Consider the following 16215-nt stretch of genomic DNA (forward strand, 5'->3'; position numbering starts at 1 on the left):
AAGAGGTAAGGCACCCACCCACCCCATGCGCTCATCTCCATCTCACTTCCAAACTATTTTAAAACTTCTCCAATTTCCTCAAATTTCCTACCTTTATTCTGCTTCAAATCTCAGCTACATTCCTTCTTATTTACAAGAAATGTGTTTATCTATATCCCAAAACTTAAGCCACATGTCTAATTAGAAACTGAAATGAAGGGCCGGAGCCCCGGCTCACTAGGCTAATCCTCCGCCTTGGGGCACCGGCACACCGGGTTCTAGTCCCGGTCAGAGTGCCGGATTCTGTCCCGGTTGCCCCTCTTCCAGGCCAGCTCTCTACTCTGGTCTGGGAAGGCAGTGGAGGATGGCCCAAGTCCTTGGGCCCTACACCCGCATGGGAGACCAGGAGAAGCACCTGGCTCCTGGCTTCGGATCAGCGAGATGCGCCGGCCGCAGCGGCCATTGGAGGGTGAACCAATGGCAAAAAGGAAGACCTTTCTCTCTGTCTCTCTCTCTCTCTCTCTCACTATCCATTCTGCCTGTCAAAAACATAAAATAAAATAAAATAAAAAATAAATAAAAAAAAGAAACTGAAATGAAGAAAAAGTACCTAATACATACACAAAGAGTACAAGCAAATGTATACAAAGGTACACACGCATAGAAGAAAGTGTTCATAGACACAGATGTACCTAACACACACACACACATATAAAGTCACTCCTTACATACATTTTTTAACTTTAGGAAAGAGTATGAATTTAGTTACACTATTCAGAGATCTATACCCTAAAGGGTATTTCTGGAGACAAAGCTTATTTCATTCAGCCAAGAAGTAGTCACACATCTGTTCTCCTATCACTCCTAAATATTTTAACATTTAGTAGAGTTCCTTGATTATTTCTCAGAAATGAGGATCAAATGAGAATTCAGAAAACATCAGTGAATTAAATATGTATTACATTAAATTAAGAAGAAAAGGCAGGAACTTTTTTGCTTCAGGACAGGAATAAAATTATTTCTCCAATATTAAAACAACATGGCACAGAGAAATAAAAAATAAGCACATTAGACCTCAAACTTAAAACAGCTGTGCTGCAAATGATACCTTCAAAAAGTGAAAAAATAAAAATAAAAATAAAAAAAGTGATCTACAGCTCTCTTGGCTTTAGTGCAATCTTCTTGGAAACCTCCATGCCATGAGAGCCAAGTGGAGTAGGAGGCAAGTGCACAGGTTGAGCCCTAAGAGTGGAAGGATGAGATAGAGGCGTAAGTAGACCGCTGGTATGTGTGCCTGTGATGGTCAAGGGAGAGGAAGAAAGAAGTGCCAGACCCCAGGATGCTGGTACAAGTTGTTGCACTGCTTGCAACTTGTCTCAAAAGATCTGAAACTTTCATTGCCAACAGATAACTGAAACCACCCATGACACCCATTTTGCTGACACCAAAACAGTCCCTCATGGCCCTCTACCCTGGGCCTGTGACATTCTGGACTATTCTGTTTTCTGTACTCAGTTCTGGCTAAGTGTAACAAGTGTACAATAAATCATCTCTTCTGTCTTGGCCAAAGAATAAAAAAAAAAAAAGTTACGTAATGGAGAATTTGAAATCATGTCTATGATAGCATAGCTAGAGAATGGTATTCAGAAGAATTCTTATAACTCAGTAATAAAAAGATATTAACCCAATTTTAAAATAGGCAAAATATCTGAATAAACATTTCTCCAAAAAAGACATACACATGACCAAATAAGCACGTGAAAAGATGCTAAACATCAGTGGTCATGAGAGAAACGCAAATAAAAACTATAGTGAAATATCACTTCTACCCACTATATTGGGTAAAATGGACAATAACAAGTGTTGGCAAAGTTGAAAGTCTCATGCATAGCTAGTGGGAATGTAAAATGGTAGAGCTGCTTCAGAAAAGTCTGTCAGTTATTCAAAATATTAAAACATAGAGTTGCCATATGAACCACAAATTCTACTGTGAGAATACGTAAGAAATGGAAACACATGCCCATAAAACTGCTAATTCATAATTGTTCAGGGCAGCATTATTTACAGCAGTCAAAAGGTAGAAACAAATCAAATTGTGATCAAGTGGTGAATAAATAAACAAAATGTGGTATAGCCATACAGTGGAAAATGACTTGGTAATAAAAGGAAAAGGGTACTCATAACATGGTAGGATACAGACGGACCTTGAAAACATTACACAAAGTTAAATAAATCAGACAGAAATTGATACCATCTATGATTTCATTTATTTGAAATGTCTACAACTGACAAATCTACTGAGACAGATACTGGCTGATGCAAGCTGAGGGGAGGGGGACTGAGAATCCTAATGGATCTGGAGATCCTTTTATTTAGGAGAGACAAAAATGTTAAAACGTTAGACTGTAGTCATCTTTATACAACTCTGTGAATATACTAAAAAATGTTGACTTGTATACTTAAATGGGAAAATTTTATAATATGGTGAATTTTATCCCAGCAAGCTGTTTTAAAATATCATCAAATCTTAAAATGAATGTTTTATATATAATACCCATAAACATATAATTTTAAAGTAAGACAAAGAAAAAGAATGATTAAAAATTTTGCAGGGAATAGCTTTGTGGCACAATGAGTTAAGCTGCTGCCAGTGATCCTGGCATCCCCTGTTAACACTGTTTGAGTTGTGCTGCTCTACTTCCGATGCAATTCCCTTTTCATGTGCCTGGGACAACAGCAGAAAATGGATCAAGTACATGAGTCCTTATCACCTATGTGGGAGACCCCATGATCCCAGACTTCGGCCTGGCCCAGCCTCAGCAATTATGACCATTTGGACAACCAGAAGATGGAAGGTCTCCCTCTCTTTCATTCTCCCTCTCTCTCTAAACTCTGCCTTTCAAATAAATAAATCTTCTTAAAGAAAGAATTTTGCAGATGTAATTATACTCTGGTTAACAGAATGTATTAGGAGGATAGAGAGAAATACAATTACTAAACATTCATTGAGTATAGCCCTGAACTAAAAAAAAAAAAAAAAGAATAATGATAATAGGTGACATGATTCCTGACCTCAAAGAAACCACAATCTACATAGAAAGATTGTGCCAAGACTTTGGAAAAGATCAGCGTCTTAGAAGCAGACATATTTTACCAAAGCATAAACCTAGATATGGTTTCAAATTTATGACATTCATCTTCAGTAACTCAAAGCTTCTGTTCTTCAACTACATTCCCTTTAATTCCTTCAGTTTCTATTAAAGACATCTAAGATATTCTTCCTCCAACTTTGTGCTGCTATTGGCCTGGCATAAAGTGAGTATTCAATAACTAAATATTTAGCGAGTGAATGAATATATTCTTATGTAACTAAGGGACACTTGTCTACATTTTAATGAAAATTAAGGTCTTAGTGGAAACCTATGTGAGTTCCTGAAGTCATACCCTATGGTCTACACCTCTGAAAACAAAATGAAACCAAAAACATAGAAACTGCTCCTGTGCAAATTGAGTATGTAACTGTTTTTAAAGGTACTCATCCAAAGAATGAGAAAGGACAATTATTAAGAAAACAATTTCAAAATACAGAATTTTAACCACATTCACATCCTCAACTTTTATTTTATCTTATTTTATTTTACTTTATTTGTTTTCCTATCCCACATATTATTTTATTTATTTGAAAGTCAGAGTTACACAGAGAAAGGAGAGGCAGAGAGAGAGAGGTCTTCCATCTGCTGGTTCACTCCCCAATTGGCCACAACCGCTGGAGCTGCGCTGATCTGAAGCCAGGAGCCAGGGGCTTCTTCTGGGTCTCCCATGTGGGTGCAGGGGCTCAAGGACTTGGGCCATCTTCCACTACTATCCTAGGCCATAGCAGAGAGCTGGATCAGAAGTGAAGCAGCCGGGTCTCGAACCGGCGCCCGTATGGGATGCCGGCACTGCAGGCCAGGGTGTTAACACGCTGCGCAAGTCTTCAACTTTTTAATGTAGTAAGCATGTAATGTACAAAATATATTTAAATTTAAAATGGTAGCAGGCATTTGGTGCAGTGGCTAAGATGCCACTTAAGATGCCCACATGCCATATCAGAGTGCCTAGGTTCCAGTCTTTGCTCTGCTTCTGATTTCATCTTTCTGCTAATGCACATCCTGGGATGCAGCAGGTGATGGCATAAGTACTTGTGACCCCACCATCTGGAGACACATACTGGGTTATCGGCTCCTGGCTTTGGCCTGGCCCTGGCAGTTGCAGGCTTCACCTGGTGACGATTTCTATTTGTCTTTGCTTCTCTGTTCGCTCTCTACTTTGCAAATAAGATTTTTTTTAAAAAAAAACAAAAGTCTTATATAGTTATATAATACCTTAAAAAAAAAAAAAACAGAAAAGAAATGTTACAACCATTAAAATTGGGCTATAGGGACTGGCACTATGGTGTAGTAGGCTAAGCCTCTGCCTGCAGCGCCGGCATTCCATATGGACTCCAGTTCAAGTCTTGGCTGCTCTACTTCTGATCCAGCTCCCTGCTAATGGCTTGGGAAAGCAATGGAAAATGGTCCAAGTGCTTGGGTCCTTTAAACCATGTGGGAGTCCTGGAAGAAACTCCTGGCTCCTGGCTTTGGATCATCCCAGCTCCAGCCATTGCGGCCATTTGGGGAGTGAACCACCGGATAGAAGACCCCTCTCTCTCTCTCGCTCTGTCTATAACTTTGCCTCACAATTAAAGAAATCTAAAACAAAAAAAAAGCAAAATAACTGGGCTAGAGGAGTAGTGTTTCAAGAAACTATTAATCATGACTCATAATTCAAGATGCAGAAGAATAATTTAGAAAATGTAGAATTCCTATCTCATATAAGAATCCACTAAGTACCTGCACAAATTTGTCTTTGTGGGCTTCTTCTAAGATATACTTAATCCAAATCTCTTAGCTTAGGGTTTGAAAATTGTCAACTATATTAGGCACCCAAGGTGATTCTAATGTTAGATAAAACACAGATCATCCTTTATAAAATATGAGGGTACATCAAAAAGTTCACAGAGGGGCCGGTGCCATGGCTTACTTGGTTAATCCTCCGCCTGCGGTGCCGGCATCCCATGTGGGCGCCGGGTTCTAGACCCGGTTGCTCCTCTTCCAGTCCAGCTCTCTGCTGTGGCCTGGAAGGGCAGTGGAGGATGGCCCAAGTGCTTGGGTCCCTGCACCCGCATGGGAGACCAGGAAGAAGCGCCTGGCTCCTGGCTTTGCATTGGCGCAGCGTTGACCATGGCGGCCATTTGGGGATTGAACCAATGGAAGGAAGACCTTTCTCTCTGTCTCTCTCTCTCAGTGTCTAAAACTCTACCTGTCAAATTAAAAAAAAAGTTCATTGAAAATGAAATTAAAAGACAAGTTTATTTGGGAGCAAAAAAACTTTGAAACCTGTGCAGCTTTCCCATAGGATGCATTTTCCATTAACTGCACCCACTGATTCAGACCATTCACATAATTTGAGGATCCAATACCAAAAATTGTCCCTTCAGGTGTTCCTTCTGTTCCTCTCAACTTTCTAGACTTTCCAGAATAAATTAAACAAATGATACTGAATATTTACATTTTCTATAGCACCATAACTTTAAATAATTTCATTTCACAAAGTATGTGTTTTCCTTTTATATAAGAAAGAAAGGTTACCTATATGATTTTTAATTATTATAAAATCAGGGGCCAGCACAGCGGTGGTGCAGTGGGTTAAAGCACCACCTGCAGCATCGGTATTCCAAGTTCAAGTCCTGGTTCTTTCACTTCCAATCTAGCTCCCTGCTGATACCTTGGGAAGGCAACAGAGAGTGGTCCAAGATGCTGGGCCATTGCTACCCATGTGAGAGACCTGGAAAAAGCTCCTGGCTCTGGCCTGGCCCAGCTTGGATTGCTGTGGCCATTTGGAGAGTAAACCAGAGGATGCAAGATCTCTCTGTCTCCCTTTTTCTAACTAGCTCTGCCTTTCAAATAAATAAATAAATCTTAAAAATAAATTAAAGGGTGTGGGCTAAACAGCAAATACAAATAAACTACATAAAATATCTAACTGTTCACATATATGTGTATGAATCTGTAGAATGCAATTACCTGATAGAGTTATAGATGGCCAGTGGAGTTTGATCCTTTTCTTTGGCTATTCTCATCATATCTAACACTGCCATCCCAAGACATTCTTCCTGAGTTTCATGAGTCACAGGTACTTTTATCCAACCATGCACAAAATCATGCCGCCACTAAAAGAAATAAAATTTTAAAAGGAGATATCTCATTATATGTTTCACTTTCACATTTTAACCTACTGCTAAATTCTAACCCATAATACAATTTCCAGAACATGTGCATTTAAAAGATATAAATCAATTCTTCCTTTGATTTTCAGTCATTCTGTCATAAAATTTTAGACATTTACATTTATAAACAGACTGAATTAAATCAGATTTTCAATTATATAGTATATATGGCATCAACCTATTTCACTAGATATATCTTTAAATTATGTCTTTTACATGAAAAGTACCAGGGTATGGGCCATCATTATGGCACAGAGGATAAAGCCATACCATATGGGTACAGGTTTAAGTCACAGCTCTGGAAAGCAGTGGAAGATAGCCCAAATATTTGAGACCCTGTCACCCAAGTGGTAGACCCAATGAAGCTCCTGGCTCCTGGTTTCAGCCTGGCCCAGCCCTAGCCATTGCACTATTTGGGGAGTGAACCAGAGGATGGAAGATCAATCTCTCCCTATCTCCTTCTCTCTGAAATTCTGCCTTTCAAATAAAATTAAATAAATCTTGTAAAAACAAAAAATTACTGGGGTGGATATTTGTCCTGGTGCTTTTCAGACACTGGGTGTGGGGACTGTCACTGTGGTGTAGCAGGTAAAGCCACCACCTGCTCCACTTCTGATTCAGCTCCCTGCTATGGCCTGGGAAAGCATTAGAGGATGGCCCAAGTCCTTGGGTCCCTGCACCCACGTGGGAGACCCGGAAGAAGCTCTAGGCTCCTGGCTTCAGATCTGCCCAACTCCAGCCATTGCAGCCATTTGGGCTGTGAACCATCAGATAAAAGACCTCTGTGTGTGTGTGTGTGTGTGTGTGTCTCTCTACCTTTGTAACTTTGCCTTTCAAATAAAAATAAATGAATCTTCAAAGAAAAAAAAAAAAAAGAGGACACTGGGTGTGATGCCTGTGTACCACATTGGAGTACTGGGTTCAAAAACCAGGTTGGGCTCATAACTCCAGCTTTCTGTGAATGTAAACCCTGGGAGGCAGATTGACTCAAGTAATTGGGTTCCTGCCACTCACATAGAAGATACAGATTGAGTTCCCACTCCCAGATTTGGCCCAGCCTCTGCCCTTGAGGGCATGTGGGAAGGAAACCAGCAGATGGGCGTTCTAACACACTCTTTTTCTGTCTGCCTCTCAAATAAAGAAATTCAATTATATGAACTAAAAAAGGTATAACCACATTTGTACTGAATTTCAATTATGTACAAAGCACTATACTATAGACTGTGGTGGATACATGAATATATTATATATAAAAATATAGTCTCAGTCATCAAGAGGACTAAAATCTGCTTGAAAACTAAACATGTAAACAAATAATTATAATGCCAGACATTGAATAGGAAGTACCATATATAAAGCTGCCTCTAGAACTTAGAGAAAGTTGAAATTATATCCAAATGGGGTAGTCAGGGAAGGCTGCATGGAAGATCTCAGACCTTCTGTAATCTTTAAAGATGAATAAAGTTTTGATAGATAAAACAAGGCCAAGAAACATCAGGAATGGTACAAAAACAAAGCACAAAGTATGTTCAGAGATGTAAATAATTCTAGTTGGGGCACACATTTCATGTAAGGGAATCACATACATTAAATCTTGGAAAGTCAAGTTGAGATCAGACTGTGGGTTGAATAACATGACCTTAGATGCAATGGAGATCCATTTCTTAAGGCATCAATTTTGACAAAATCTGTTTCATTGATAGAGTAGTAGCAATGATAGATGTACTTGAAGCAAATAAAATGTATTCATGGAGAAGCTTTAAGAGGCTATTACATGGTTCAGATATGAGAAAACAAGTATCTAACATAGTAAACAGAACACACTCAGGGCCTATAAAAATTGATAATTTTATTATTTACATATAAGAAATGAAGAAAAGAGAAAAACAGAAGTTCCAAGATTTTGATAGCTAAGGCTGGTCTAGGCCAAAGCTGGGAGCCCAGAACTGATTCTAAATCTCCCATGTGAGTAACAGGGACTCAAGTACTTGAGTAAAAATCTGCTGTCTCACAGGGTGAGCATCAGCAGGAAGTTAGAATCAAAAGCAGAACCTAGACCCGAAGCAGGTATCCAAAGATGTACCTTAACTGCTACATCAAATACCTGTCCCCTCTTTTTCCCCAATTTTTTTTTTTTTTTTGGACAAGCAGAGTGGATAGTGAGAGAGAGAGAGAAAGGTCTTCCTTTTTGCCGTTGGTTCACCCCCCAATTTTAAACAATTATTTCACATTCTTTTTCTTATAAGGAGAAAGTAAATTATGCTGTTTAGTTTACAGCTATAGATAACTGATGACTAGAAATTTTTGAATAGTTTCCTTTTGTTCCATACACTAAACAGAACTAGTAATAGATAATACATTCTGCTCATGAGGAAATTCTATGGAATTCATGATCAAAAGATAATAAGTATGTGAAAAATATGTGGTAGCAGTAATAAAAATTTAATCAACCAAATATTCATTAAAGTCCAAACTGCCAAAACATTATTTTAAAGCAGCATTTTTTAAACATCACAGCATGTGTCCCAAAAAATTTCATTTAATTAAAATTATAGAAAAAAATTTTTTATCATTGTAGTTTATTTTTCAACTAAGAAATTTATATTTGCTATTAGCCAGAAAAATAAGAAAACAGTTGCAAAATCTAAAATGAACCAAATACACAGCTTTTGGTGAACATAAAAGAATGAAGAGTTGTTCACATATATGCAGTGTTATTTGCTGAGTAGCCATATCTGAAGAAATACAATTAATTCCCAAAGGAAACAATTTTAATGGAGCATCTCACTTTGACATTTATCTGCTTGGTTTTTTTCAAAGTTCTCTTTCTACAGATATCATCTTAAACACTTTAAAGACGGTTTAGTTGCTGATCTATTTTTTAGTTATTTAGAGATGCCAACATATATTTTGGTAATTCCACTGGTCACATATGCTATATATAGTCTATAACGTGCATACAGTCTAACTTGATATCAGTACAATCTTCCTAATAAGTTAAATGCTATCTTATTTATTTGTTGGGTACAGACTACACAAACTAACATACCTCATTTTTTGTTATCTACTTTCTTTACATTTCACTATCCAATATTTAATCAGAAATTTTTTAAAAAAACTGAAGAAATTTCACCTTCCAATATTTCAGCCACCTCTGTCTACATGAATCATGTTGTTAAACTATCTATACTTTATAAAATGCTTAAAATTTTCTAAATCCCAAAACTATGAGTAATGAAAATTCAAAAAGATCAATTCAAAGAATCTTTATGAAACAGATTCTATTATCATGGGATTAAAAATTAGTGACAGGGGCTGGCGCTGTGGTGCAGCAGGTTAAGCCGTGACCTGCAGCACCAACATCCCATATAGGTACCAGTTTGAGTCCCAGCTGCTACACTTTCAGTCAAGCTCCCTATTAGTGCAGCTGGGAGGGCAGCAGAAGATGCCCCAAGTCCTTAGGCCCCTGCACCCATGTGAGAGACCAAGAGAAAGCTCCTGGCTTTGGCCTGGCCCAACCATTGCCATTGTAGCCATTTGGGGAGTGAACCAGAAGAAGGAAGATCTCTCTTAGTCTCTCCTCTCTCACTGTAACTGCTTTTCAAATAAATAAATAAATAAATCCTTTTAAAAAAAATATTAAAAACTTCATTTTGTTACCTTTTGTACCTGCTATGCAAAACAGAATGCAATTTTCTCACTTAAGAGATCTACTACACACAGTGAGATACTTATCACTTAATGCATGTACAAATAAAATAGAACATACCTGAGCAAAAAGGTAAGACATGACAAAGTCATCAAGAAGAGGTGCTTCAGCACCTCGAGATACTCCGTGTCGATAAGTTCTGTTGCTGCCATTACAATACCAGTGAGGAAAGTAAAATCTACAAGATAGTTAAAACATTCTGTTATCTTGCGAGTAGTTCAAATATAAATACAGGGTGTATACTCATTCAGCATTCTGAAAGGTATTATGCCATAATCAGAAAACATAATTAGCCATGTTCGGTACAAATTTGGAACAAAAGGGTTTCTGGGTAAGACCACGATAATAACACAGGCAGAAGATACAAGAAACTAAGTGTAAAATCAATACCTTTCTTCTTTCAGTGTACAGAGTGTAGAAGCAATAATAGGAAACAGAGAAATGTAGGAGTAAAAATAGTGAAAGTAACTTACAAAAATTTTAAAGCAGCAACATCAGAAGAGGAATAATCAAGTGCTAGTTTGGTGTGAAAACAGTTAATTGCTTGTGTTAGAGAAATGGAGGTTAAAAACTTATCCTTCAAAGAAAAAAAAATGTTCTAATACTGACTTTTTAAATAAAAGTGCTAATAGGATATAATTTATATACCATAAAGTTCACCCAAATAAAGTGTACAATTCACTGCTTTTTAGTATATCACAGCACCACGATTGAATTTGAGAACATCTTCTGGGGCCAGCATTGTGGCATAATGGGTTACGCTGCCACCTGAATGCTAGCATCCCATGTGGGCACTGATTTGAGACCTGGCTGCTCCACTTCCAATCCAGCTCTCTGCTATGGCCTGGGAAAGCAGCAGAAGATGGCCCAAGTCCTTGGGCCCCTGCACTCCTGGGGGGGGGGGGGGGGGACCTGGATGAAGCTTCCGGCTACTGCTGCCATTTAGGGAGCAAACCAGCAGATAGAGATCTCTTTCTCTCTCTCTCTCTTTCTGTCTTCTCTCTATATATAAATCTGCCTTTCAAATAAATAAATCTTCACAAACGGTTTCTTCATTTTTGGGTTGTCTTTCCACATTTCTGATGGTGTCCTTTAAAGCAAAAATATTCTTAATTTTGATAAATCTGTATTTATATGTTTTTCTTTTATTATTTGAACTTTTGGTGTTCTAAGAAACCACTGCCTAATCTAGGTAAAGATTTTCCCTTATATTTCTTCTAAGAATTTTATACTTTTGGCTCTAAGGTTTAGGTCTATGATCCATTTTGAAGTTACTTTTTTGTGTATAGTATGAGGCAATAGTCCAAGTGGATGTCCAGTTGTCTCAGTACCCTTAGTTGAAAAGACTGTTCTGGGGTCAGTGCTGTGGCATAGTGGGTAAAGCCATCGCCTGCAGTGTCAGCATCCCATATGGGCGACGGTTAGAGTCCCAGCTGCTCCACTTCTGATGCAGTTCTCTGCTATGGCCTGCGAAAGCAGTGGAAGATGGCCCAAGTCCTTCGGCCCCTGCACCCACGTGAGAGACCCAAAGGAAGCTCCTAGATTCTGGCTTTGGATCAGCGCAGCTCCAACCTTTGCAGCCAGCAGATGGACGACCTCTCTCTCTCTCTCTCTCTCTCTTTCTGTGTGTGTGTGTGTGTGTGTAACTTGTCAAAAATAAATTACCATTAATTTAAGAAATTATTTTTGGATTGCCAATTCTATTCCTCTGATCCATGTACTTGGATATGTACATGGTATGATCCTTATCATACCATACCACACTGTCTTACTTACTGCAGTTTTGTAGTAAATTTTAATATTAAAAAGTTTAAGTCTTCAGGTGCCAGCACTGTGGTTAAGCCACAGCTGCAGCGGGTTTCAGTCTCATTGCTCCACTTTAAATCCAGCTCCCTTCTACTGTGCCTGGAAAAGCAGTGGAAGATTGCCCAAATACTTGAGCCTCTGCAACCTACATGGAAGACCCAGTGAAGAGCCTGGTTCCTGGCTTCAGCCTGGCCCAAAAGTGGCCACTGTGGCCATTTTGGGAATGAACCCACATATGGAAGATCTCTCTCTGTCTGTCCTTCTCTCTAACTCTGCCTTTCAAATAATAACAATTAAAAAAAAGTTTAAATCTTCCAAGTTTGTCCTTTTTAAATATTATTTTTGCTATGCTAGTTCCCTTAAAATATCCATTCCACACTGTCTTGATTACTGTCACATTTTGTAGTAAAAATTTTTTTTTGACAGGCAGAGTTAGACAGAGAGAGACAGAGAGAAAGGTCTTCCTTTTCCGTTAGTTCACCCCCCAAATGGCTGCTATGGCCGGCGATCTGAAGCCAGGAGCCAGTTGCTTCCTCCTGGTCTCCCATGCGGGTGCAGGGCCCAAGCACTTGGGCCATCCTCCACTGCCTTCCCGGGCCACAGCAGAGAGCTGGACTAGAAGAGGAACAACCGGGACAGAATCCTGTGCCCCAACTGGGACTAGAACCCGGGGTGCAGGCACCGTAGGCGAAGGATTAGCCAAGTGAGCTGCGGCGCCGGCCTGTAGTAAATTTTGAGATTAAAAAGTTTAAGTCTTCCAACTTTGTTCTTTTTAAAGATTGTCTTTGCAATGCTAATTCCCTTTGACTTTTATATGAATTTTATGATTAACTTGTCAATTTCTCCAATAAAGACAGCTAGGATTTGAGAACGCATGAACACATAGACTGATCTGTGAAATAACTGCTATCTTTAACAACATTAAGTTCTCCAAACAAGAGTTATCTTTCCTTTCATTTAAGTGTTTCTTTAATTTCTTTTAATGGTGTTTTCAATACACAAGTTTTACACTTATTACTTAAGCATAAACTTAAGTTTTTTTCTAAGTATCTTTGACGCTACTATAAATGAGATTGTGTTCTTAACTTCATTTTTGAATTTTTCGCTGCTTTTGAATAATAATACAATTTATTTCTGTAAACTAATCTTTCCTATAACCAGGCTGAGCTCTTTTCTGTTCAATTATTAATTCCTTAGGGTTGTTTATATACAAGATCATATCATCTGTAAAGAAACATGTGGTGGAATGAGAAGGCCATGCCAAGATGGCCACTGGCAAACAAGCGTCAGTTACTCAGGAATGGCTTTGAAACCCACCTGGCAATGGAGCCTGCCTGGCAACAGGCTGTGATTGGATGGCTTTGGAAACTGCCTGGTAACAGGCTGTGAATGGTTGCGGCATACACCACCCCTTGACCAGATTGGCTGGTCTTGGCTATATAAGCTGCTGTACTAACTGAAATAAACAAGTCTGCGGGCTGCTTGCCTCAAGCCCGCTTTCACCCGACTCCCGGGGTCTATGTGGTGACTCCGCCCATCTTGCCCCCCCCACGCTCCTCCTCTCAGAAACGAATCCACTGCAATATTGTTAAGAAATCAACTGCAACAGAGACAGTTTTATTCCTTTTCTAACCTGAATGCTTTTTTTTCTTGACTAATTTCCCTGACTAGATTTTACAGTACAGTTAATGTTACATAAAGGTAATGAGAGCAGATAGCCTTGCTCCTGATGTAAGGAGAAAACATTCAGTTTTTCACTATTAAGTATACTGTAGGGGGCCAGCGCTGTGGTGCAGTGGGTTAACTCCCTGGCCTGAAGTGTCAGCATCCCATATGGGAGCCGATTCTTGTCCTGGCTGCTCCTCTTCCGATTCAGCTCTCTGCTATGGCCTGGGATAGCAGTAGAAGATTGCTCAAGTCCTTGGGCCCCTGCACCCACGAGGGAGACCCAGAAGAAGCTCCTGGCTCCTAGCTTCAGATTGGCGCAGTTCTGGCCGTTGCGGCCAATTGGGGAGTGAACCATTGGATGGAAGATCTCTCTCTCTCTCTCTGCCTCTCCTCTCTATGTGTAACTCTGACTCTCAAGTAAAGAATAAATAAATCTTTAAAAAAAAAAAAAAAAAGTGGGGCCGGTGCTGTGGCGCAGCAGGTTAAAGCGTCGGCCTGAAGCACCAGCATCCCATAAGGGCACCGGTTCTAGTCCTGGCTGGTCCTCTTCCGATCCAGCTCTCTGCTATGGCCTGGGATAGCAACAGAAAATGGCTCAAGTCCTTGGGGTACCCACGTGGGAGACCCAGAAAAACCTCCTGGCTCCTGGCTTCAGATCGGCACAGCTCTGGCCATTGAAGCCATCTGGGGAGTAAACCAGCAGATGGAAGACCTCTCTCTGTGTCTCTACCTCTCTGTAACTCTGTCTTTCAAATAAATAAAATAAACCTTTAAAAAAAAAAAAGTATGCTGTAGATTTAGGAATTTTTTTATTGCCTAATGGACTTTTCTTTTTTTAAAATATTATTTATTTATTTATCTAAGAGGCAGAATTACAGACAGAGAAAGGCAGAGACAGAAAGGTCTCCAATCCACTGGTTCATTTCCCAAATGACCGCAGTGGCCAGAGCTGGGCAGATCTGAAGCCAGGATCTAGGAGCCAGAGGTTTCCTCTTGACAGGAACCAAGCACTTGGGCCATCTCCCACTGCTTTCCCAAGCCATAAGCAGAGAGCTAAATCAGAAGAGGAGCTATTGGGACATGAACTGGTGCCCACATGGGACGACAGTGCCGCAGGCAGAGGCTTAGCCTACTATGCCACAGTACAAGCCCTGGTTTAAGAATTTTTATGGATGTCCTTTATCAAATGGAGGAAGTTCCCTTCCATCCCTATTGGGTTAGTTATTTTTATGATAATAGGATGTTAGATATTTGTCAAAAACTTTTTCCTTGTCTACTGAGATGATCATGTAGCTTTGGTCCTTTATTCTACTAATACTGTGTATTTCATTGTCTGGTTTTTGAAAGTTAAATTTTTCTTAGGAAAAATTCCACCTGATTACAAAATATAATCCTTTTGCATATATTGCTGGATTTGCTAGTTTTTTGGGTTTTTTTGCCAGGCAGAGTTAGACAGTGAGAGAGAGAGACAGAGAGAGAGTTATAGACAGTGAGAGACAGAGAGAGAGTTATAGACAGTGAGAGACAGAGAAAGGTCTTCCTTCCATTGGTTTACTCCCCTAATGGCCGCTATAGCTGGCATTGCACTGATCTGAAGCCAGGAGCCGGGTACTTCCTCCTGGTCTCTTATGTGGGTGCAGGGACCCAAGCACTTGGGCCATCCTCTGCTGCCCTCCCGGGCCACAGCAGAGAGCTGGGCTGGATGAGGAGCAACCGGGACTAGTACTCAGTGCCCCAACTGGGACTAGAACCCAGTGTGCCGGCAACGCAGGTGGAGGATTAGCCAAGTGAGCCACAGCACTGGCCTGATTTGCTAGTATTTTGCTGAGGATTTTTGCATCTGAATTCACAGGATATTGGTGGTAGGCTGTTTTCTGAAAAGGAAAACTCTGGATATCTTTGTTTGAATTTGGTATCAAGATAATACTGAAATCACATATTCCCCTTTTTCTGCTTTTTGTAATAACTAGTAATAACTCTTTAAATGTTTAACAGAGTTTATCAGTTAAGTCATTTGGGTCTGAATTTTCTTCCAGGAGTTTTTTAAATTACTAATTTAATTTACATGTTATCGATCTATTCAGACTTTCTACTGTTTCTTTTATCAGTTTCTGATCTGTGTGTATCTAGGCATTTGCTCATTTTCTTGTTCATCCAGTTTGTTGGCATGCAGTTGTTCCTGATAATCCTTTTTTATGTCTTTAAGATCACGATGCTGCTCTTTCTTTCATCCTGAAGTTTAATAAACTTAAGTCTCCTCTCATTTTTACCTTGGTCAGTCTAAGCTAAAAGTTTGTCAAATTTCTTTATCTCAAAGAATCAATTTTTGGTTGTACTTTCTCTGTTGTTTTTATGTTTTCTATTTCACTTATTTCTGCTCTTATCTTCCTCTTTCCATACTTCTATTTGTTTTGTTTAATTTACTTTTCTGTTTCTACTTTCTTGGGGTAGAAGATTACAGATTTGAGAATTTTTATTTTTCTAATTTTTTTTCCTGACTATTTGAAAGGCAGAATGACAGAGAGAAGTTTGATACACTGGTTCACTCCCTACATGCCCTCAATAGCCAGTGCTGAAACAGCCTGAAGTCTGGAATCTCGTTCAGGTCTCCCACATGGGTGGCAGAGCCCAAGCACTTGAGCCATCATCTACTACCTCCCAGGATATATAACAGGAAGATGGATCAGAAGCAGAGCATCTGGGACTCAAACCAGGCACCTGAATATGGAATGTGAATGTCTCAAGC

At 39.5% G+C, this 16215-nt stretch overlaps 1 protein-coding gene across 4 annotated transcripts in view; it reads right to left on the reverse strand.

The window, feature by feature from the left end:
• Positions 1 to 16215, reverse strand: part of JAK2 (Janus kinase 2) — a 114218-nt gene that overhangs the window by 40527 nt on the left and 57476 nt on the right. For all 4 annotated transcript variants that reach the window (XR_009867648.1, XM_062208306.1, XM_062208304.1 and 1 more), the window contains exons 5-6: positions 10056 to 10173; positions 6084 to 6229 (exon numbers count right to left, since the gene is read on the reverse strand). Coding sequence is in view for 3 of the 4 variants with exons in the window: in XM_062208306.1 (XP_062064290.1) it covers positions 6084 to 6229; positions 10056 to 10173 (264 nt within the window). In the remaining variant the exon portion in view is untranslated. The remainder of the gene's footprint in view (positions 1 to 6083; positions 6230 to 10055; positions 10174 to 16215) is intronic.

This window comes from Lepus europaeus, chromosome 12 (assembly GCF_033115175.1).
Source record: "Lepus europaeus isolate LE1 chromosome 12, mLepTim1.pri, whole genome shotgun sequence".
In the NCBI taxonomy this organism is placed as follows: Eukaryota; Metazoa; Chordata; class Mammalia; order Lagomorpha; family Leporidae; genus Lepus; species Lepus europaeus.